Source organism: Acomys minous (assembly GCF_964271855.1).
Source record: "Acomys minous genome assembly, chromosome: 11".
NCBI classification, from domain to species: Eukaryota; Metazoa; Chordata; class Mammalia; order Rodentia; family Muridae; genus Acomys; species Acomys minous.
In genome coordinates, this window is record NC_140492.1 from 80,220,170 (window position 1) to 80,245,513 (window position 25,344).

General features: G+C 39.2%; 1 protein-coding gene across 2 annotated transcripts in view; it reads left to right on the forward strand.

The window, feature by feature from the left end:
- KIAA0825 overlaps positions 1 to 25,010 on the forward strand; it is a 410,640-nt gene extending 385,630 nt beyond the window's left edge. For both annotated transcript variants that reach the window (XM_084801930.1, XM_084801929.1), the window contains one exon: positions 23,191 to 25,010. Coding sequence is in view for 1 of the 2 variants with exons in the window: in XM_084801929.1 (XP_084658055.1) it covers positions 23,191 to 23,308 (118 nt within the window). In the remaining variant the exon portion in view is untranslated. The remainder of the gene's footprint in view (positions 1 to 23,190) is intronic.
- Positions 25,011 to 25,344: the final 334 nt, after the last annotated feature.

The following is a 25,344-nucleotide window of genomic DNA, read 5'->3' on the forward strand; positions in this document are numbered from 1 at the left end:
GCTGGAATAGCTTTTGCCCCATTTAATAACTAGAACAAGGAAACTTATGTGATTTCTGTGTGATGCACGTGAACACACCAAAATCGCATAGGTTTTATGAATAGTTCCTTTGATCTTTAGCATTAAAGTGCCTTGTCAGGAACGTCCACTCCTGAATTTCTTAGCTTCTTTCTCTCTCTCCTCTCCCCTTCAGTGTCCACTTAGAGTTCACGTAGGTTTCTTTGTTACTGCATTCACTATAACTTTTCCCTGGTGCATCTAGGTTTACTCTGTGGTTGCTCCTTTTATACAGTAAGTAACTTTGTGCAGTTCTGCATTGCGAAAGAGCTTTCATTGCTGTGCAAAAACATTGAGTTCAACAATTGTCCATCTACTATAGTGAAGAGCGTATGACCCAGCAAGGAGGCCCACATCGTGGTAACCAGGGAGCAGAGAACGCAAAAAGCAAATCTGCACTAGCTAGCTTCATCTTTTCCCTGTAATCCTAACTTGGCTACCAACCCATTAATAATACCATATTCATTCAGGATAGGTCTTCTACCCTTAATAAGTCCTTTGTGGAAACATTCTTGCAGACATACCCCAAACTGTGCTTTCCTGACATCTTGTGTGTATCTCACTATGAGTACTTTCACAATCAAGATTCATTGTGAAACATGCTTGTTATGACAAGTTCAGAGTCATGTGTCCTTCTCTGTCATCTACTTTGATAGAATATCATATCTGCTTTCCCCATAACGTAAGTAAACCTCTTATAGTCAATCTCAACTTCCATCTTCAATGCCTAGCAGCCAGCCTTCTGCTTTCCTACCTATATTTTTATTTTTGACAGAGAGTGTCTTGTGGGATGGAATTCTAAAACATATACTCATTTGTTGGTTTGCTTTTAGGATAATCCATTCAAAGTGAATGCCTAGTGTATGTATGAATCAATAGTTTGTTCATGTTTGTGGCTGAGTGATAGTCCATTATAAATAATTATTTTAAAATCTTTGAACCACTTAAAAATCATTCCCAATAAAATCTTAAGTGATGAGAATTAAGCATTCTCCATAGGCTCCTCCTTGTTATTTATCTTCTTTATATCTGTGTATTATAGTGTGTTTATCCTGTATTATACCATACTTGTTTTTCTGGGTCTGGGTTACCTCACTCAGTATGATTGTTTCTAGATCCATCCATTCGCCTAGACCCTCTGCTCAGATGTAGTAGACAGGCAGCACAGTTTCCTTGTGGGTCCCATAACATGGGGAGTGGGGGATGCTTCTGACATGGACTCTGGTGCCCACTCATTGACCAGATTCTCCTGGCAGGACAGCCTGGCCAGGCTGCAGAAGAAGAGGATGCAGTCGGTCGAGATGAGACTTGATAGGCTGAGTTCAGATGATAGGGGAGGAGGGCTCCCCTTTCTGAGGACGAGGGGAGGGGGGATGAGCGAGGGAAGATGGGACCGGGAGCCCGTGAGGGAGGGGGCTACAATTAGGATGTAAAGTGAACAAATTAAACATGATTTAAAAAGGAAACTGCAAAGAAAATCTTAAGGGAACAATGGATATCGCAGACGATTCTGTTGAAGGAGGGTGTCTGTACAGGCTGTAGTGACCATCTGTTTACTTCTGGCACGTGGGAAATGGAGTCAGGGGGACTTACCTAGACTACAAGGCAAGACGTTGTTTCACAACAGGGGAGAGGAGGGAACATGAAGAAAGATCACATTACGTAATATTAACAGAATCACAACATTCATTAAAATCAAAGCAAGACAGAATTTCCACCCTCAGTTCTGACAGTGTTCTAGAACTGGTGGCCAGTGAACTAGGGCATAAATAAAAAATAATAGATAGCCAATAGTAAGGAAAAATAAAGAGGGGTGATAATTATAGAGCACATTTCTCAGAAAGCCCAAAAATGTCAAGTAGAAATCCTCATATGTAGAAATCAGTAAACTATAGGTACAAGAAAATTGTTCAAAAAATATCTCTATCCCAATAAAAAGTGAAGGAGATACATAAAGTCTATGAATAATAGTAACATGTATATATCATTTCTCATTTCTAAGCATAACTAATTATCCAGGATAATTTTATATAAAATTATGAACTGTGTCTAAATGTGGAGTTTATGAATATTAGCTTCTTTGAAGGGAGCTGTGGAGAATAATTTCCCATTCTTAAACTGTGAGTATTCTGAAGAAATTATTAATTTTTATAAGATTAAATAAAATTGTTTCCCATTATTTAAGTTGAACCACCTATTTTTTAAATTGTATTAATCATTTTAACTTATTTTAGTTAGCATTCATAGCAATGGGTTTCACTCTGACAGTTTATGAATGGCTTCCCTTCTCTGCTCATGTCCCATCCCTCATTACCCTTTGGGTCCTCCTTGTTTATTTTATGGGGCCCCGTCTGCCTTCAGACAGGTGAGCTCTGCATTTATACACATGTATTTAAATGCATACTTAAATTTAGATTCCATCTATGAAAGAACTCATGTAACATCGTCTTTCCCCACCTATCACCTACTCTGAGTGTTGGCTTTTATATACTATAATCTCTTAATTCACACCCTAGATTACTTATTTAAAGTTTGTCATGAGCACATGACACATATGTAAAGGGATATTTATCATATCGACTATATGATCCCTACTGGCAAATACCAGACACACAGTAGGTATTAAAAATATTAGTCCCTATGTAGTGAAAGGTTTTCTTCTGTTAATGTGTTCTGTGAAGTTTTGAATAGCTTATAAAAATTCATTCATTCGGTAGCTTAACGTTTTTAAAAGACGTCTAGGCTACTTCCAGAACCTAGCAAACTGTACAAGCATACATGCTTGACAACAGGGTCATAGCTTAATGCATGTAGCCCACTCTACATGATAGTGTTTCTTCCATCTCCAAGCCTGCAGTAAATATGCTGATAAATACTGCCAAGATTTCATAGTTTACAAAGGAGAGGCTTTAGGGAGAGCTCTGCTCTGGGGAAAGAGGACTTGTGCTTCAGTTTCTACACTCCACAAGTTAAGTTATGATCAGAACAAAAGATGAAAATAAGTTACAAATTCTTCTTATTAAGAAATTTAGCCAGGTGTGGTGGTGCATGCCTTTAATCACAGCACTCGGGATGCAGAGGCTGGTGGATCACTGTGAGTTCGAGGCCAGCCTGGTCTACAAAGTGACTCCAGGACAGCCAAGGCTGCACAGAGAAATCCTGTCTTGAAAAACAAAAAACAAAACAAAAAAAAATTAAACTTGAAAAGAAACTCCCCAAACCTCTTAGAAGTTTGAAGTGAAGTACATAACAGCATGTAATCAGTCGATGTGAGTTCTTTTTGATTCCATGTATATAAAAAATAAGGTTGTCATTGATTCATAATACTGAATCTTTGACTAACACTTTCGTTTCATAATTAGGTTTACATTTTCCTCATAAAATTTGATTTATAGTACTTTCCTACATTTTGCAAATAATGGAGTTAAGCCAGACGTGGTGACTTATATCTGTAATGCCAACAAGTCGGAGGCTGAGGCAAGAGGATTGTTGTAAGTTCAAGGCCAGCCTGGGCTACATGGTGAGATTTGTGCAAGTATGGGATACAATGTCAAGCAAGTCCTGTCTTTAAAATTGTTTTTAATTTTTAAAAAATAGCAGCAGAATCATATCATAATGTGACTTAAAGTTGTCATACAGTCTCCCAATATTTTATTACCTATGGGTATATACATGTATTTGTCCTTTTTCATTTTTCCTTTTATTTTTTTATAATGTAATCGCATCATTTCTCCCTTCCCTCTCCTCCATCAAAAACCTCTCATATACCTCTCCTTGCTCTATTTCAAATTCATGGCCGTTCTGTTTTAGTCAGGGTTCTATTGCTGTGAAGAGACTCTATGGCCACAGCAACTCTTATGAAGGAAAGCATTTTAACTGGGCTTGCTTATGGTTTCACAGATTTACTCCATTATCATCTTGGCAGCGAGCACGGTGGCTTGCAGGCAGACATGTTGCTGGAGAAGTAGCCAAGTGTTCTATATCCAGATTTGCAGGCAGCAAGAAGAGAGAGCCACTGGGCCCAACATGGGCTTGCGAAAGCGCAAAGCCCGCCCCTATTGACGCACTTCCTCCAACGAGGCCACATCTCGCAATGCTTCTCAAGTGGTGCCATTCCCTGACGGCTGAGCACTCGAATATTTGAGCCTATGGGAGGCATTTTTAATCAAACCACCACAGAGAATTAGTATGTTAGACGTAATATATATCCCTAAATATAACCTGATCAATCTATATAATGTTACTTGTGAATATCTTTTTTGAGACCGACACCTGGTGTTAGATAACCGTTTGGTGTGCCCTTCCCTGTGGAAGATCACTTTACCTTCTCACAGCTCTCCTCATTTGCCTGTAGTTCATAGTGTAGGGCTGTGCCCTCATGGTTGGCATATCTGCTGCTGTTCCCCTTGGTCCAGCTAATAATTAGGCAGTCATATTGGTAAGACTTTATGAGTGTATCATCTGGCATTACTTACTAGGTGGCACAGTTTCACAATAAGCCATGTCATCTTCTTACAATTTCTCTGCCCCCTCTTCCACAATGTTCCCTGGGGCCCTAGGTGCAGGAGTGTTTCATTGATGTATCCACTGGGACTGGGTTCTTCATTTCTGCCCTTTCAGAGCAGTTTGATCGTCTGTTGTTTTCCACAGTGGTCTGTATCTACTGCAAAGAGAAGTGCCTTGGTGACAGAGGTGATCTACACTTATCTGTGTGTATAAGGATATATACTTAGAGACTGTATTCTACTGGCTTAGTAAAACCGTGGTTGTAGGTTCTCCTTCAAGATCCATGACTTCACTAGCCCTGAGTAGTTGGCTAGGTTTCCAGTACAAGGCCTGACTTCATTCTTGTTGAGCAAGAGGAATCTGTTGGTCTCTACCAGGTTATGTGTGTCATTACTGCATACTTCAGTTATGTGCCATAGTGGTCATTTTTGTGTCTCCTAAGTGTCATATCTGGGTGGGACTGTTGTTTGCTTCCCTCCCTTGGAAACTTGCATCTTGCCTTCTGATACCATGAAATGTCATCCTCAGGAGGTATTCAGGTCCGTTCCAGATCAGAGCCTGTGTTCAGAAATGTAGACTTACCTCCTACTTCTGGGAGGTAGTCAAAGGCGACTGTAATAGGCTGTATATTTCCATTGGTCAGTATGCCTGCTCTTGTGCCAATACCATGCTGTGTTTGTTTGTTTGTCGTTTATTTGTTTGTTTTAACTACATCTTTGTAGTACCACTTGAAATCAGAGATGGTGATACCATTGGCATTTATTATATTTTTTTCAGGGCTGTTTTATATATCCTGAGTTTTCTGTGTTTTCATTTGAAGGTGAAAATTGTTCTTTCAAAATCTGTGAAGAATTGTGTTGGACATTTGGTGGGCATTGCATTGAACATGTAGCTTGCTTTTGGTAGGATGGTTGTTTTTTTACTGTTAATCCTACCAATCCATGAGCATGGAAGATCTTTTTTTATCTAATTCCAGGAATTTTTTTTTTTTACTTTTTTCTTTGACTCATTCATCATTCAGTAATGAGTTGTTTAATCGCCATTTGTTTGTATATCTACCAACCAAGATCTGTTTGCTATTGATTTTAAGTTTTATTGCATTATGGTCAGGTAAGATACAAGGGGTGATGCCAGGCTTTTGAGTTTCTAAAGAATTGCCTTATGTCCCATGGTGTGATATGTTATAGAGAAGCTTCCATTCACTACTGAGTAGAACTTGAATTATTTTGTATTTGGATGGAATGTGCTGTAGATGCCCACTATGTCCATTTGATATACATCTTTGTTAAGGTTGCTATTGCTGTGACAAAACACTTGGAGAGAAAAGGATTTATTTGGTTTATTCAGTTTACACTTATGCATCACAGTTAATCATCAAAGAAAGTCAGAATAGGACCTCAAGCAAGCAGAACCCTGGAGGCAGGAGCTACTGCTGAGGCTATGGAGGGGTGCTGCATACTGGCTTGCTCCTCATGGATTGCTCAGCTTCCTGTCTTATAGAACTCAGGACTACAAGCCCAGGGATGGCACCACCCACAATGGGCTGGGTCTTCCCCCATCAATCACTAAGAAAATGCCCAACAGGCTTGGTGATATGGAGACATTTTCTTAATTTATGTTCCCTCCTCTCAGATGATGTTAGCCTTGTATGAAGTTGACATATAACTATCCAGCACAATGTGTGATATCATTTAATTATATTTCTGTTTATATTTTCATCCAGGTGACCTGTATATTGGCAAAGTAGCGATATTGAAATCACCTACTACTAACAGACTTATGTAAATCTCTGTCTTTAAATCCGGTAGTATTTTTTAAATAAAACTGTGTGCCCAGAGTTTGGTGCATATGTGGATGGGATAGTAATATCTTATTGGCTAACTGTTACCTTGATTTACAATGAAGTATACTTCTCTATTTCTTCTGATTAATTTTAGTTTGAGTCTATTCTGTCAAATATTAGCAGGATAGTAATGCCTGCTTACTTCCTGGTCGAATTTGATTGGAGCCTTTTTGCTTAGTCTTTTACTCTAAGGAAATGCCCATTTTCATGCTAAGATTTGTTTATATTATATAACAGGTGTATTTTGTTTCTTGAGCTATTCAGTCAATGTGTCTTCTGATTAGAGAAAGCCATTAATATTTAAAGTTATTAAAATGTGTGTATTAATTGTGGTCACTGTCCTGTTGATTTTTGGTGGTGTTTATGTTCTTGGTTGTACTTTGTATTTTAATAATTATAGCTTCATATTTCCTTCCACAGTCGCTCTAATATGCTCATTCCTCTATATATCCTCAACAGATGCTTCCTGTATTTTTTTAAGGTTTAGTTTGTTGGAAATAATTTTTAAGCTATTTATGTCCTGGAAGTTTTTTTCACCTTCAATTATTACAGATCATTTTGCTGAGTATATTAATCTAGGCTGACTGTCATAGTCTTAGGACTTGAAGTATATTGCTCCAGACTCTTCTAGTTTTCAAAGTTTCTATTGAAAAATCAGCTTAAAAAAAAAAAAGAAAAATCAGCTTTTACTCTGAATGGATTTTCAATTATATATTACTTGCATTTTTTCTCTTGCAGCTTTTGATATACTTTCTTGGTTCTCTATACTTAGCATATTATCTATGATATGTTGTGTGGATTTATTTTTCTGGTCTTGTCTATTTGGTGTTCTGTATGATTCTTGTATCAGTATGGGTGTGAATTTCCATAGTTTGATTTTTTTTCTTCTATTATATTGATGAAAATCTGGTATATGACATTGACTTGAGATTGTTTTCTCTCACCTATGCCTAGAAATAAGAGAGTTTTCCCCCATGGTGTCCTACATTTCCCATGTGTTCTTTTTCTGTTTTGTTTTGTTGTTACATTCTCTGATTATCTTTATCTCAACTCTCTCCTTTATCTTTGAGTACTGATTGTCCATATTCTGCTCTCTTCATTCTACTTCTGAGACTTTCCGTTGACGTTTATAATTGAGCTGCTGGGTTTTCTGATTCCATCTTTATTTCAGCTTGAGTATTCCTCAATGTTTCTATCTCCTGGTTGGATTCTGTTCTCAAATCTTGGGTTGTCTTCATCATCTCTATTAATTTATGTTTTCTTTGCCGTCTCTTAGATGTTAACTACCTTAAGCCCTTCCTCTTTGATTTCATTGAGCCGTTTCTTCGTATCTTCTTTTAAATCCTTGAATTCTTTGATGAAGTCTGTGGCTGTTATTTTAAATTCTGTGTCCTGGAGTTTATCTAGGTAATTCTCACTGGCCAATATTTCTACAGGACTGGTAGGTTTGGGAGAGAAAATACTGGATTAATCTTTCATATTGGTGGGGTTTTTTTTATGAGATACGGGCATGCAGATTTCTTTTGTTACTTTTAAGTCTGATAGGGACCGTAGGTTGGTGCAGAAGAGGAATATACAGGCAAATTTGAACTACAGCTTGGATAGAAATAGCCTGGGTGAAATGAAGTCACACGGTCATAAGGGCTAGTGTTCAAGACATTCCTCCTGGCCCAAGCCTGTGGGGATAGATCTGTCTGAGTGGAAAGGTTGGGTATGGTATGGGAGGGGCATTTGGGTTTGAGGATAGTAGGAGGGTGCTGAGAAGCCTAGAAATGTTGACAAAAGAGCAGGGGAGACTAACGTAGGCTGGAACATCGAATGTGAGACCAGGGCTGAAGTTGGCAGGTTGGGGGTGAGGATGAGGATGAGTAAATTGGGAGAGTCATTGGATTATAATCTAGAGAAGGAAGTTGGAAGTCTGGCTGGGTAGAGAGGTTGGGTGCTGAGCAGAAGGGACCTGCATACCATGGCAGGTAAGTCAGGTCTCGGCATAATCCTAGATATTGTGTTGTTGTTGTTGTTGTTGTTTTATTTGTTTGGTGCTGTTGTTTGTTTTGTTTTAAAGAAATCACAGACGCAGCATGTCCCGGCAGTAATGAGTGTGCTCGCGTTATAGAAAGCATCATAAGGCTAAGAAAGGGAAAAAAAAATTCAGACTCAGGACTTTTAGCAGTCAAGTGTTTGTTCTGCTGGGTCGTTAATGTGATATATTCCCAAAGTATCCCTCTTTATCATTCATATTTTACATGCTGTTAAGGAAGAATTGGTCTGTGGGAGGCTCTTTCCATTTCTTCATGATGATACTGGATTGTTAGATAAGTCCTTCTTGAATATATATTGTTGCTCGTATAGGTTTGCAAAAGCCTTGTTATTAATGACTGAATTTTCAATGAAATTATAAAATGTCAATAGACATTGTCATTCCTGTTGCGTATTCCTAGAACAAGAACTATTTTAACCTAAGAGGAAATTTAATAATTTTATATGGAAATTTGGATTGCAGTACAGTAGCAAAAATTCATAACATGCCTTTAGATATCAATTGACATAAACTTTGAATGTTAGCTGCCTATAATTAAATTACATTTCCTGTGTTTGAACCTAAATTACAGGTTATGTATATAGCCCAGGATGACCTTGAACTTGATTACGACCAATACTGACTTCAAATTCATGAATCCCTTGCCTCAACCTCCAATATGTTAGGAATGGTTATGTCCTGCTTCTTAGTTGGTTTCTTACATTGTGATTGCTAGCCAACCTTAAATGTGCATAGTTAAATACCATTCAGAGACAGGGCATAGATTTACCATGTATGAGGACCTAGATTTCATCTTCAAAGGAGCAAACAAACACTCTTACAGACACACGCAGACACACTCAAACATGTAGACACACATGCATGCATGCACACTATGATATACACACATAGGAAGATGTATATCTGTTTGCTGTTATACTTAAAGGGTGAATTTAAATTAGGAGAAAGGCTGAGACGAGGGGAGTAAAGTACAATCTTCAGGCAGTGGCAGTTGCAAGAAAGCTCTCTAAGTACCAAGGTCTTCTTTAATGATAGCAAGTCATCGCATGAGATTATTCTCCTGGGAGTCTAAGATATGGTAACACTGTATATGACTTTCTCTGATACAAAAAAAAAACCCACAAATGAATGTTCAGTTAAAACTCCCCGTTTATACTTATAGCAGAAATAGAACATTATTAGACATAATCACACCTTAAGTTGTGATGTCAGAGGTTGACATGACTAAGCATTTGAATAGAAAACAACGTTAATGAGAGATAGAAAAAAACGAGACAAGAGTGTGTCAAAAATAATCTGTTCTCTGGAAAATGATATAATTTTGGAGAATGAAAGGTAATCGGGGAGATAATTGGGAGCACTCAGTATATAGCCAGTGTCTAATTAAGCTGACAGGTTTCCTTTGGGGAAAATACAACCATGTGAATTAGGCCACTGGTCAGCGCTCGCACCTCTGCGATGAGCATGCTACTGGAACGTGCCTCATGAAGAAGGCTGGAATCACAGCATAGCTTTCGAGCTTTTGGGAGCAATACTAATTTTGCCTTACCCTTCAAAGTAAATAGCCTCCTGATGATGTGTTCATCCACGATATGGTAATGAAATAGGAAGAGGGCATTTACAGTGATAGCTATGGGAGTCGGTCAGGACCAAGGAAGGAGGGATAGCGTTTGCATTTACAACTCTAAAATATGAAAGTGTGTTCTTGCTGCCTCTCTATTATGCCTCTCATTCAGCTGAAGGATAAATCACAAGGGAGGGACACGTGGGGTAGCTAATTGGAAATAGCGAGGAGGCAGCTGAATAAATGAGCAGGAGACAGACTTTTAAACAAACAAAAAAAAAAGGATTACAGTTTTCAGGTGTTGTTCACCTCTTAAAGCCATATGAGACTGATGGTTTTCTCTAGCAATACTCACATCTGAAATAGCATCACGTACATTTTTAGCTAGTACTCAAACAAGTTCCATATTCTATACAAAAACGGAAAGCGTAATTCATAATTGACAAGGTATGAATTTTTTATACTTTGAGCCATAAGGCTGCCACATCAACAAATGTAATTCCTTAGCAAATATATCTTATGTTTATATTTATGAAATGTACACAATTGACACAGAACCCAAAAGGGAATAAGTAAGCACTTTAAATACACGTTGATTTGCAAACTCCATCCTGCAAAACATTTATTAAATTAGAAACAAGCAAAGTATGCAAGCAGAATGTTCTGGATTTCCATTTACCTTGAACCTGATGTTACTTTCATGGATTTTTACCAGAGCTTGGATTTCCATTGGCTGAAATGTTAGCCTTGCTCTGTTTTGTTTACTGTCTTTTTTTTTTTTTAATATATGATGAGGTGCTCTCAAAGTGAAAGTGATAAATTATTAAACCTTAAAGGCTGGTAATGAAAACCAGCCAGCTGTGATGGTTTCAGGCAGGTTTGCGAGCACATCTAGGAAGCTGCTCTGGGATGCTGCCTTCCCCCACCCCACCCCCACACACTACAGAATGTGGCAAGTCGCATTTTACAGAGATGTTTGCAACAGTGTCTCCAGCCCTCCCATGGTTCAGAGCCTTCTCACTCCCAGAAAGATGGTGCAGCCTGGGTTTTGTCTTCTTGGAACCCAAGCTTCTGACTCCTTTGTAATTTTTGCACACCCAAGAAATAATGCCAAGTTCATTTGGAGAGCCAGCCATAGAAGGTCATGTGGGGTTTCTGAACTGAGTCAGTGCTGTTGGAACCCTAAACTTTTGTAGAAGAAATTCTGTGATCTGGAGACTGCCATCCTATGGGGAAGCACAAGCCACATGACAAGACCAATGTATAAATGCTCCTGAGCATCACGATACCTGAGGAGCACACTCTTCACCCACAGTCTTAAAATTGAGAAGCCACAGATGACTGTGGTCCTTTACTTGAGTTTCTGAGCCAAAGCTCCAGATGTCCTAGCTACTCATATTATTACAATTCCACTGGCTTTATTGTGCAATACTTTTACCTGAAACACACACACACACACACACACACACACACACACACACACACACAAAAGTTAAGTCAGTGTCCTGAGAAGCTGGGAGGGCATCACCCATCCCTTGGGGTATTTGCTCTGGTAAGTAAAGAATATGAAACAGAAATGGTTGCTGGTATGTTTATTTGATCTATTTTTATAGGCAGTACAATGTTTTTCCTATATGTTATTTTATAATTGAATCTTAGTATTATATGTAATAACTATCTCAAAAACAAGGAGCAGAAGTACAATGGAACATTTCTTATATGCAAATTACAGTGCCAAAATCCTTTCATAAATCAGCTTACTAGTCATAATAACCTTAAATTTTACGTATTTCCTTCAATATTTGCAGGTAAAAGCATTGAGTCTCAGGCAAGTTTGAGTTACTTAGTAAAAGGCAATGAAGTGAATCATATTGGAGCCTAACTTGCCTCTAAAGCTTTATGTACTTTTTATCAACACCATTGCATTTGAGTAATGAAAAGCAGATTTTAAGTAATAAGCCCATAGAAGTTAAAAACCAAAAGTATTAAGAGACCACAGTAGATTTTCGAAGTAATCATTTATCATATAGATATATATATATATATATCTTGCCTGTATAGCATTCACCCATTCTTTCTGAAAGGGCTCCAGAGTAAAATGTGAGTCATTTTCTCTATAACTGTATGAGAGATGCTGAGCCAGAATTAACCAACTGAGTCACTCCACCTGTACAGAATGTTGAGTGCTGCTTAGTGATGTGTTGGGTACTAACCGTGAGCTCCCTGATATGGCCATCCCCTGTCAACAGCACACACTCACTCACGACTTCACTCCACATTCTTTATAATCCCCACAGTATGAAATGAATACGTACCGCACATGTATATCTTTATTAAACTCCATAAGATTTCCAGAAATGCCAAGTTTAAAAGGTTAAAAAAAAATCTCCTTTTGACACATTACATCATATACAGCTGCAGGAAAAAAAAACAAAACAAAACAGCACTATGGTTATGGCAAGATACAGTAGACGTCAGTCTTCTCTGTCGGGGCTGGCCTAGGTAGTGTGACCTTGGCCCTCTGTGTAAACTCCTATAATCCTTAAAAGTCTAGCGTCGCAAGCGAAGTCTCCGTGGAGATGTTGCTGATTTACTGTGGCCGGAGAGGTTCAGATCCCATTACCACTGACTGCTAGGCTCCCATTTGCGTTATTCTTAGGCAGTAACTATTTAAATCGTTGCAGTTAGCATCCTTGCCTGTCCCATTTGTTGGCACATAACTCTCCTATTAAATATATAGAACAAATCATATTAATTAAAATAAATTGCTTGGGCAGTTGAGCTATGCTGCAGACGTCTCTGAAGGCTATAAATTCAAATTAATTAAAGACTGCTCGTCCCTGGGCTTGGAAAAGATCCCTTTTAGTGTATTAGTAGTAACTAAAGAGAGCAACCACCTTGCAAAAGAAAAGGTGAGTTTTTGAAGAAGTAGCTAGATAAATGGATATATAGCCAGTTAATATAATCATGCAACAAAAAACGTGTATGAAGCAAACAGATCTCCTGTTCACAGTGCCAAGTGCAGATGTTCATTTGTACTGAATGTGGGTTTTGGTAGGAATAACTGTTTCATTCTGCAAATTGTATGCATCTATATCTACTACACTTAGTTCTGTTTTTACATAGGTACATATGTTAACAGATCTTTCATAAGATAAGCAGGGATTTTTGCCTTCTAGATATTAAAGTACTCAGGTAAATGTAATGTAGAACATTAGCTAACCCACTCTGCCTGTGTGCTCTAATGTTCAACGACAAAGATGGGAAAATCATTTACAGTGTTGTGTGAATGTTCCACGTCCTTTGAATTTCATGGAAATCTCCATAATATATTTTAAAAATCCTCCCCAAGCTAACACACCCTAAGAAACTGTCAGTAAATAAGTTTATTAGGATCTCAAATAGGGTGGCATATGCCTGTGATCCCACGTGCAGGGCTAAGGTGGGGCGTGAGCTTGAGGCCAGCCATTGCTCTGTATCGAATGGACAGCCGGCGTGGAGTACACAGTGAGCTCCTCTAACAAACAAAACCCACTTTCAGCTGTTTATCAAAGTGAAATATTTTTCCAGTCGCCATTCCTAACAGCCCTACTAAAAAATCATGATCAAGCATTTATGGGATCCTCCTATATTATGACTGTTACAGATTCAATATAAAGTTCAGAAAATAAAAATTTAAAGTTTTAAAAATCTCAGCTTAGAAGGGCATTTTCAATGTTTTTGTGAGGATAAAGCTGATCAATAAATCAGATGTTTTCACATTATATAAAAAGTATTGATTTCTCTGTTTCTAACTAAATGTAGATAGACTGAGGAAGATGGACGAAAACTGCATGTTTTTGAAACTTGGGTTGTAAAGCATTAGGCGAACATGATTGTGACTTTCTTCATATGAAAAACACATTAGACAAGAGGTGACCTTACCTTTTCAGCATGTGTTGTTAGCGCCTACCTGTAAGATGAGAGACTAATCTGGTTCCATATGTGGGATGAGAGAGATGCTAAAACATGCTGTTGTGATGCGTGGCTCACTTGATAACATGCTTGCCCAGCAAGCAGTCTCAACACCACATAAAACTGGTGCATGCTGTAATCCCAGCACTGGGTAAGTGGAGGCAGGAGGATCTGTTTAAAGCACCATAGAGTGGATTGGGTCAGGAGAGCTACCATTAGAGTAATTTTTTTCAAGCATAGGAAATCTTTATGCCTGCACTCTCCCTCCCTGACGCTCGTCACTTTCCGGGAGGACTGCCTTCTGAGAACTGTATCAAACACCCTGACTGCCTCTGCCCCTATCATTTAATGATGACGTCACTACTCCAAAAGCTCAGAATGCCTTCCGTCTTAAAGCTGGTGATTTTTCCAAAGAGAAAAAAGGAAGATGATTCCCTAGAGCGACTTCTTGCTGCTTCGTGAGTTGGGAAGGAATGCCTGAATTATGCCTGCCTCACAGACAGTTACCAAGATGAAGCCTAAGGAAATGGCACAGGAGCCTTTTATTACCACTGACATTTCATACCCACACTGAAACAGTGTGGGGAATTGTTATGAAGTTTTGTGGGTGGATCTCGGGTAATTATGCAGCCTTGCCCATATGATAAATTCCCCGTCTGTATAGGCAACCTGAGGACATAACCGTCTCCAGCCCCGCTAACCTTAGTTACCACCTAGTGCAGGACTGAGGGCTCAGTGTGTGCTTAGGGAGTGTTTTCTGGGTGATCAGGTAAATTAACTACATGCAGTAGAACTCTGTCCAAAACACAACTCCTTGTGATTTATTTTAAATAGACCCATAAACCAAGCAGATCACACAGCCATAAGCCCCATGTCTAAAGCCCAATAAAACAGCTAACATATAAAGCCTTTTTATTTCGCTTTCTTCAGAAGAACATACTACAGTTTATTTTTTTTACCATCACCCCCCATTGAGACTGATGTGGAAAATTTGAATATTTGATGACCTGTAAATGCATTTATTCTTGTATAATATGTGACTTTAACATTTTAAAATTTGTGTTTATTTCTATTGTATGTGTATGAGTGTTTTGTTTACAAGAATGTTTATATACCACATGCGTCAGTGCTCTCAGGGGCCAACAGATGGCATCGCATCTCCTGGAACTGGAGTTACAGTTGGCTGTGAGCTGCCATATGGGTGCTGGGAGTCAAACCTGGGTCTGCTGGAAGACCAACAAGTTCTCCCAACTACTGGATTATCTTTCCAGCCCCCCGTGATTTAGATCTAACCACAGTTAAAGATGTTTTGCATTGACAAAAAAATGCTAATAAGTGTCTTATGAAATAAAATAATTAAATGTCTTTTTAAAAGATTTTATCATTGCAAGCACACACATGCATGTGTGTGTGTGTGTGTGTGTGTGTGTGTGTGTGTACTTGTTTGGATGTGTGCATTTGGGTGCATGCTTGTGAGTGCATGTATGTGGGTGCATGTGTGCATGCACATGTGTGTACAAGTGCATGCATGTAAATGTGAAGATACTAATACCTACAGATGTGCAAATACAAGAAGAGGTGTCTGGTCCTCTGTTACCAGGCTTCAGGTGCTTGTGGACAGTGGCTTGTTCTGTGGTTGATTGGTTCTGAACTCCCACATTCATAATTGCATATCAGATCTCATTTTCAGAAGGATGTGGATATGCCTAATAGATAAAAAAAAATTTCAGGAAGATGTGTTTGGGAACTTTTAAATTTTAGGACTTATAAAACAAATGTTGGTGTAGAAATGAAGGAAAAGAAGATGAATTTCAACAGCTGACATTATTCGTATATCCAATAAATAATGCCTATTTGAGATGCCAACTGCTTTCTACTGTGTTACTAGAACTTGCAGGCTGTTTCAATCCATCTAAGCATAATATAATATTATGTACATTTCTGATAGATAGCAACCAGCAGCTGTTCTGTGAGTTTCGGGTGTGGAGGATGCCGTGTGCGGAGAACTCCCTGTGTTAGTGGAAATGCGCTGTCTGCGCCAGCCTAACATATTTGAACGTTTTAGGCAGTGGGAGGCATCGTGGTGGAGGATGGGAGCAGTTTGTGTTTGTTTGCCTGCCTGCTTGCTTGTTTTGGAGAAGAAATAACACAATTTGGCTCATATTTTAGAAAACGGAATCCATGGGCAATTTCTGTGAATTGTGGATAGCCAAGTAATATTTCTATTCTGTGATCATTAAAAAGTATAACCAAATATTCTCTGAATTCAAATGAGGTTCAGGCAGTTTTGGAAAGACTGACAAAAAGGTGGACTGTGGGCATAGTCTGAGGAAGAAGAAGCTGGCTTGGGGTGAAGGGGAAGGAATTTCAGGTGGATGAAGCGCAAAGTGGGGCATACAATGCACAGGAAGCATATGACAGGTGCCATAAGGATGGCAGTGCTCTCCTTGAGAAAAGTCAACAGGAGCCAAACAGAACCAGGCTTAGAGTGTGAGACCTCCAGCCCTCCTAGTCAGCGTGTGCACTGCTGCTTCAGTGCCTCGGGGGTCACACAGTTGAGATGTGAACAGCTCTGACGTCACGAGCTCCTGGACTATGGCAGTGAGATGTGCATGAGGGTGAGAATTTCTTCAGAATATGCTGTGCCTGTCCTCGAAGCTCATTTGTGCACAGAACTGGGAGAGAGATGGGAAGTGTTTCCCGACTAGCAGACCCTTCCATTAGTGAAGGATATGAAGCCACAGTCAATTTCTAGCCACACACAAATGTCTTCACATAAATCATATTCGTAGACTTTAATGTAAGAACCAAAGTGATTATCAAGAAACTGATTTTTTGGAGGACTTGGGGATGACGTTGAAGGACAACTCATTACATCTGGATTACAATTCAGAGCATCCAGGGGTGTGTTACAGATGAGAGACAGGAGCTGAGCGTGGAAGCAGATGCAGGGCTTCTTGAGGGAGATGATGTTTAAGACTGACTCTGCACAAGGCTCATGTGCACAGAGCATCAAAGTAAAGAAAGTGGGTCTTTCTGTGCTATGCAGAGAAGTATAAAAAGCTTTTTTCCCTAGAATAATAAAATTGTATATGACTTTGCTATTCATTGCATAGCCACCAACTGGTACGACAATTTCAAGTCATTAATTGAGCCAGATGGTTAATGTTTTTTAATGGAACAATTAACTAATAAATAACTGTAAAATACTCTGTAAATACAAAGTGCCACATAAATGTTTAATAATCACATTAAGTCAAGAGGCTTATTTCAAGTTACATTTTTATATTCAAGTATTTTATTGACATTTCAGTAGAAATGCCAATAGTATGATCAGATGCCAGATTAGATAACTGTATCTAAAAATACAGCAAAGAGATCATCAAGAAACAGAACAACTTCAGGCAGGGTGGGCTGAAGAATGGGTCCGCGTGCAGTGTTCTGTCACAGAAGACAGAAAGAAAGATGAGAGGATCCTCGATGTGTGTGGAAGCACTGAGGAAGACTTCTGCCGTTCATAGAGACCTCCCTTGCCTACGCATTTGAAGGAGAATTTGTCATATAGCAATGTGAAAGACATGAAACAGGAGAAAGAACATGGACACAAGGATGCTAAAACTCCTCTTTGTTCAAGTAGACTCTAGTAAAAAAGAAAGAGTAACATTTTATGAACCACTTGGCATCCACAACTCACCTACTCTTTGTAACACTGGAGGAGTGAATACTGGCAGCATTGCTTATTTTAAAACCGATGAAATCTGATTCACAGAAAGATTAAAACACTTGTTCATTATCAAGTATTTAGTAAGAGGTGGAATCAGGATTCTACAAGCCAAATAACATGGCTTCAATATCTTCAGGGAAGAACCTGGAGTAAATCATATGATTCTAATGAAAAGAAACAGATGCCTTCTTCCTTCTTCCTGCCTCTAAACATGGCTGGCTGGCTGATGTCACCACAACCATCCAGGGACCATGGTGTGATGTAAAAGAAAAGAAAGCCACAGTGACAGCAGCTCTGTCGTGGGTCTACATAAACAATGCCAGCCGTCACTCCCTGTTGGGATTGTTTGTTCCACGAAGAAAGTAAGACCCACCACAGTCAGATTTTCCCCTACTGCAAGCAAAACCAATATGTTAAAGAAGCCCAAAGACAACAAAATATGTCACTCATGGAGTGCTTGCTAGGAACTGGGTATTATTTTATTTTTATTTTATCATCACTGAACTTCTGTGAATTCACATTTTATAGATAAAAAATCAGCCTGAGTTCTATTCTGCCTTGGCCAAATCCACACAGCCTGTACAGAATTCAAATCCAGGCTTCATCCTGCCTCCTAAACTCTCTTCAGCAAACAGCATTCTAAGGTGTAAGACCTTAGCCATTTGAATTAACATAAGAAGTTAGATAGGGATTCTGACTATTTTAATGTTCTGATCACTATTCAATGTAGCTGAAACTTCTAGAACAAATGTTTCTCATCAGAGTTACTATGAAAACTTTGGGAGGACCACAACATCATTGTACAGGATTGTTGTATATGAAAATAATTTTCCATCTTGTTCACTGGGTCCCACTAGGGACACTAAATACCATGTTGGGAAGAAACACCCTGCACATGCCCCAGAGTCTTCCCTTGTGACAAGGGCCTTTCCAGAGTAGAGACCAACTAAATTTCTTTGTGGACAAAGTCCAAATGGTAACTATTTCAGGGCTTGTGGGATGCGGCATCCTGGTGGTCTCCATCACATCTACTAACTTGTGTGTTGTGTGGGATCAGTCACAGAGGACATAGATAAAAGTACATATGGCTGTCCTCCACTTAGCCTCTTGAGGCACTATTTCACAGATAAAATACTGAGATAGAGAGGTTGGGAGATGCCTGAGAGGATTCAGCTAGCAAGCGGCAGGCTCCATCCAATTCAACTCAAAGCCCGAGCAATTCCAGGGTTTAGGCTAGGCTCATGTTTGAGATAAGATTGATTTCCCAGATGAAAGTCCCAACGGGACTTGTGTCTTTAATAACTCGGGCTGGTGCTACCCTTGACCTGTGTGCCATGATTAACCGTGTCCTCAAACATGGCACTCCTGCCTGGCTCTGACACACTGTCTTTCACAAAGTCCTCCCCCAATACAGGACTGCACGAAATCAGTCACCAGAACAGCTATTTCCTGGTCTGTAACTTTTATTTGCCATGCCTTGAGTGTTCCTAGGAACCATAAGCTAACTATTGCCCATCAAAGTGAAAAGGAACAGAAGACGTTGGGCCGTGCTCTGACATGCTCAGAAAGCCGTAAGCAATAGCTCATGTTAGATTACTTGGAGCGGCAAGCCGACACTGCTGCTGGTGCTGCAGTGACTTATGTCAGTGAAGGAGGACTGGGTGAAGGCTTGGGACACCCAAGGCAGTCAGAATGGAGCTGATGCATAGGAAAGGTTTTATTTAGAGTCCCTACTGTATTAGATAGGAAAAGGACCCACAGTCAAAGACGGTCACTACCCCACACCCCCAGAAGACATATGGATGGGACCTTTTCTAAAATGTAGAGGTACTTGTCATATAGATCAGTGGGGTCTCACTAGATTCTACTGCTCATAAGGGAATAAACAGCAAAAAGTGGGGGCAATGTTTAATTTCTTAAAGAGTAATGGGCAGGTAGGGAATTTAGTACAAGAGGCAAGCTACCAAGTCAGGATGAACAAAGTAGTCACCACATGTTTACTATAAAGGTTTGCAGTGAGTATTAGAGTACACATGGTTCTGATAATTTCTGATTTCTGTTAGGAAATGATTCTGTCACAGATACTAACTATACTGGGAGAAACTACAGAAGAAGATTTTGAGTGTATTGTGCATTGGTATTTGACAAATTGGTAATTAGTTTCTCTCCTGGTAATTTCTTTGCGCTGTATCAGCAGTTAGAGATAGACTTCTCCTAGCAGCTTATGAGTGTGACATGTGGCATGATTGTAACAAACATTTCAAGTGCCTGGTGCTTTTATTTAACAATAATAAAATACTTAGAAAAATGTAATCTATTACCTTTATATCATTTGCTGTTATTTCTTATCTTCAGAAATGATTTCTTCTTTAAACATAAATCAGGTATATGCTTTATGTTTATAAGCACACAAGGCTGTGGTAGGTAAATAATTTCATCTAATGTCATTAATTACTAACAGCTCAATTATACTGTGAAGCGCTATAATTGTCATGAAGCTTAAGAATCCTGATCATGTATCCTATTATGTATATAATTCATTTAAATTACATTAATTATACAGATTTTTTAATGAAGAGAGGCTGCTTTTAATCTTCACTTCACAAGTAAAGGCAATGATCAAAATATTTATTTGTATATTACATATTTTCTTCTGTTGACATTCTTAAAATAATTCGTTTATTCAGGCAGTATTAGCATTTGTACATACAAGGGGATGGGAGGAAGGCAAACATGTTTAGATTGCACATTAAAGTTATATGATCCTTAATTCTTCTATTTAATATCTAACACAATTCAATAAATAGTTTTCAGGAAATGAAATATTTAAGATTTTTTTTTAACTTGGAATGAAACCCTAGCTCTTGCATATGGCAGGAAATGGCCAAGATGTGGGCTAAACCCCTGATCCAGGGTGTTTTCTTATTGCATTTATGGGCAGGGACGGGGTCAAGGGATAACATGCAGGAGACAGTTCCTTCCTTCTACCATGGGGGCAGGAAGGGCTGAACTCAGGTTGTCAGGCTTGGTGGAGAGTGCTTTTATCCACTAAGCCATCTTGCTCACCCATGCCTCAACTATTCTGAAGACTAAATGGTGGTATCTATAAAATTGTCTTAAGGTCCTGGACATGCTTTGTCATATGTTTCTCAGCCCCAGAGTTCCCATCCAAGCAACTTACACGTTGTGTGACTTGGTTCATTCCCATTCATAGAATTAAAATACTAACATTTGAAGAACTTAAAGAGGACTGTGTAAAAATGCTTAAAATAACCTACAGCTAGTGATGTAATTTCTCCACCCAGTGTAAAAGACATCTAATAATAATAATACCCCAATACACCTTTATAAAATAGGTAGTGGAAATTGTTTAACATTCACATGAGGTATGGTGGTGCACACCTCTAATCCCAACACCGAGAAAGGTGGGGCAGAATGATAAAGAATTCTAAACTAAGAGGGATGGGGAGATGGTGCAGCTCTAAGGGCACTAGCTGGTCTTGCAGAGTACCTGGGTTCAATTCCCAGCACTCACATAGTGTAACTCCTTCTCCAGGCGATCTAATGCCCTCTCCTGACCCCTACAGGGACCAGGCACACATGTGGAAAACAGACATACCCACAGGCAAAACACTCATACAGTAAAAAATAAGTAAAGGTGTAAATTGTGGGGTTAAAAAAAAAAGTTCTAAACCAACTTGGAGTGCATAGCAAGTTCCAGGCCAGCTTGAGATACCTAACAAGATGCTATCTCAAAGCATTTAATAAATAAAATAAACACTATAAAACTAAACTTCCATTAAAGCACAAGGTGGCCTTGTGGAGCAAATTGTAAATCTCAAAATAATTTATTTCAGGAGTATTTGCTCAGACCCTATGATTTTTGAACAGCATAGTAGTGAAAATTATTTTGTTCTTTCAAGTAATTTTTTAAAATTGCTATAGATGGTGAGCTAATTCCAACCATAACGGATGAGGTGGAGAATGTGAGGCGGCCCCACATATGGTAGTTTTTAGATCCACATGGGATTGGACCTGGATGATGAGGAAAAGCCCAGGGAGAAGAAGGAATGTAAAGGACCTCCAAGTACAGGGTCTCCAAAGCTCCCCTTTTCTCTAAGCTTGTCCTCCCTCTGACGTGTAAGCGACTGCTCAAGGCGGGCCAGAGAGCGTGGAAGCTCGCAACAGGAAAATCGAAGTGTCTATGGAAACCCAACACCTACACTTTCTTTGTGCTGTTCTGGCAGAACCAGAAAGCTGCGCCCTGCACTCATGCGCTGGGTGAAGCTGACGGTTAGCTGGAGGCTCTGGTTCTAAAAGCGCTGAACGCTCCGGGGGGATGCTCAGGGAGAGCGGCTTGTCCTTTGCAGTGGGGACTATTGGTGAACCCTCTAGGATACAGCAGCACTGAGTTTTGCCTCTCCTTTATTGTACTACGTAGTGGAAGGAAGTGCCACAAATGGTGGAAAAGCTAAAGAAGGAAAGAAAGGGAACAGATACCAGGAGATCCCTCCCTGTTGCAATTCTAGGTGCTCTGTGCCCCGGCAAGTGTCTGGAGCTACTGTGTGCTAGTGTTCAAGGAAATAAGCAGTAAGGTTATTACATTTACATATTTTTATACAGCTCGTATATTTATACAGCTCTGGATTCTCATACTTTGCTCTACATTGCCTGATTGTCCAGGACTATAAAGAATTCGAGTGAATATTGTATGAAAACCTGCTGGTCTTGGCTTGTTTCCTTGAAGTTTTTCTGGATTATTCCCTGCCTGATTGTGTTTCTAGGGTTAGGTTGCTGTCCCTTCAGGTGGGTTGGTTCAGTTGATGTTTTCTTACTGCAAACTTCTCTGTGACCTATAGCCCTTGACAGCTCCTACCGTGGAAGAAATGTATTCTATGAATTTTTAAAATTTTTTTATTAATTTATTCTTGTTACATCTCAAAGGTTATCCCATCCCTTGTATCCTCCCATTCTTCCCTCCCTCCTCTTTTCCCCTTATTCCCCTCCCCTATGACTGTTCCTGAGGGGGATTACCTCCCCCTCTATATGTTCATAGGGTATCAAGTCTCCTCTTGGTAACCTGCTGTCCTTCCTCTGAGTGCCACCAGGTCTCCCCCTCCAGGGGACATGGTCAAATATGAGGCACCAGAGTACGTGTAGCGTATTCTATGAATTTTTAAATCTGGAAAATACAGAAACCACCTTTAACAAAATACTTTAAAATGCAGTACTCAGACTCTCAAATTTGACTTTATTTTTCCTCCCATTCGCCAAGAAGTCATGTTGATGGACAGTTGCCCAAGAGAAGTCAGCAAAGAATAAACAGGGAAAAGAAAACTGGCACCTCAGTAAACCAGTGACTATATAGTCAGTGTGTGTGTGTGTGTGTGTGTGTGTGTGTGTGTGTGTGTGTGTGTGTGTATGTGTGTGAGCACGCGCGTGCATGTATATGATTATTGCTTGAAATTCATAAAAGTGCTGATCTTATTTTTTTCTTTTAGGTGGGAAATGAGGAAAGATGAAACACTGGGAGATAAAGAAAAAATGATGCTGGAACATTTAAAACAAATCTGTGCCATACAGGACTCCTCTGCAACAGACAGTGCAAACGAACAGTAATCTGCAGAAAACAGCAACAGCTTTATTTGAAGAAAGTCTCACGCAATGGAGGCATTTTACCATGGGCAAAAGGAACCCCACACATGCCTCAGAATGCCACCAGTGGCGGAGTAGCCTCTGTACTGAAAAGGAACACAGGACAGAAAGAATAAGAGGCTCCTTATTTCTTATTTTAAAAATAATCTCAGATGATGTTCTTTCCAAAATTTTCTCTTTATATGATAAAACTGCTGCCATCTCGTGTTTCCTTTGAAGTTATGAATTTTCCCCCTTACTTTCAGTACTGAAGTATCTATGACAACAGGAAAAATGTTTGGAGCTATTTTCCCTAGGGATTTCTTATACAGTATTTGGATGTTAGGTTGGAGTCATCTGAAAACTACAATTTAATTTTGTAGCTATAGCCCAAGTCTGGATCTTAATTGCCTTTAATAGTCATGATTGGGCCATCCCCCACCCCTTCCCATATAAGCTCTTGTTCATCCACTTTGTCTTAATAATAAACACAGAAAAAGCACTGTCCAGCACCGTTAACTTCATTCATTTGACTGTCTGTGATGGGTGTTGCCCTCCTCCTAAGTCTCATTCCAGTCGTGTGCGTTTACATCCTGTACCAAGAAGCTCCAACTCAGGCGACTCCTAACATCCTTTTGGCTTAGTACAAAAGGGAAAAAAATGAGAATTTTTTTCGAATAAAAAACAATCTTTATTTCAAAATTACATACAAAAATTATCCTTTTGTACATTTCATTATCTATAATGTCTGTCATTTTTATTATTTCCATTGCACGCATGCGCACACACGCAGTGGGTGGATGAGGGAGGGAATGTGTTTTACTACCCTGTCTGTCAAGTACAATCATATGTGTTTAGTATGTCCTTTCTATCGGTGCCCGATATTAGATAATAAGGAACTCAAAGGCCTCAAATAAATATAATATGAAGTTTCCATTTATAAATCCAAATATGGTGCTCTTGGTTTATTCCATGTGTGGGCAGCTAATAAACATAGCTGAATAAATAAGTAAGTTGACAAAGCAGCCTTGAGGGCAAATGGGAGAAGACTCATTGTGGATCATAGAGTATCTGGCGTCAAACGTCATGTCCTCTGATGTCCTCCTGAAGTTAATAAACTGTGCGTGCTCCCACATTCGGTGATCTTTATGGCATATTTGCACCTATATGATTTCCTAAGGAAAGTACTCACATCTGTATCAAAGACTGAGTCTAGACTGCAAAGGAAGCCACTATAGAGGAAGTCTTAGATTTTTAATTTCAGTAAAATGAATAGCCATGTATCCAGATCCCCCCTAAAATGCATTTTAAATGAAAAAAAAAAGAAAAAATACCATGAATTTGGAATAGGGGTGTGTGGTACAGTTTGGATGGGGGCAAAGGAAGGGAAAATGATGTAATTATTTCATAGTCTCAAAATAAAAGAAATGTTTTTATTTTAAAGAACAGATTTTAGTTGGCTGGCATTGTGTGAAGTGTTTTCAAATATGGCTCCAATAACTTTTTTTTAATTCTATGGAAGTCACTTATGAAAAGTGAATATTCCATTTAACCATACTCATAAGTAGTAAAAACGAAACAGTATAAAGCTGCAGTTGACTGCCTCCAGCTGTCTGATAGGGCTACGCACTTGGTCTACATAACTGTAGCACAGTGGACAAAAACTGAAAAGCAAAAATAAAAACAAATTGGCCTAAATAAAGCAATTGAAAATGTTACAGCAGTTCTCATATCAGCTTTCTCTAAGGTGATGTTCTAAAGATATTTTACTGCGTCTCTGCATTTGTATCGTAATCTTGAGAAGTGACTTTGTTTCTTCAGGAACATAATTGTGCCTGTCATTTGAAAGGAAAGCAGGAAAGGAAACTTGCAGGTGAATTCTGATCTGGGCTTGATCACTGAAATTGCTATAGTGATAATTGAATGACTCATAATTCCCAGTGGTACATTATGTATTTGTCAGATAAGTTTTTGAATCTCAGTGCTTTTTGTTTGTTTGTCTGGCTGGTTGGTTGGTTTTT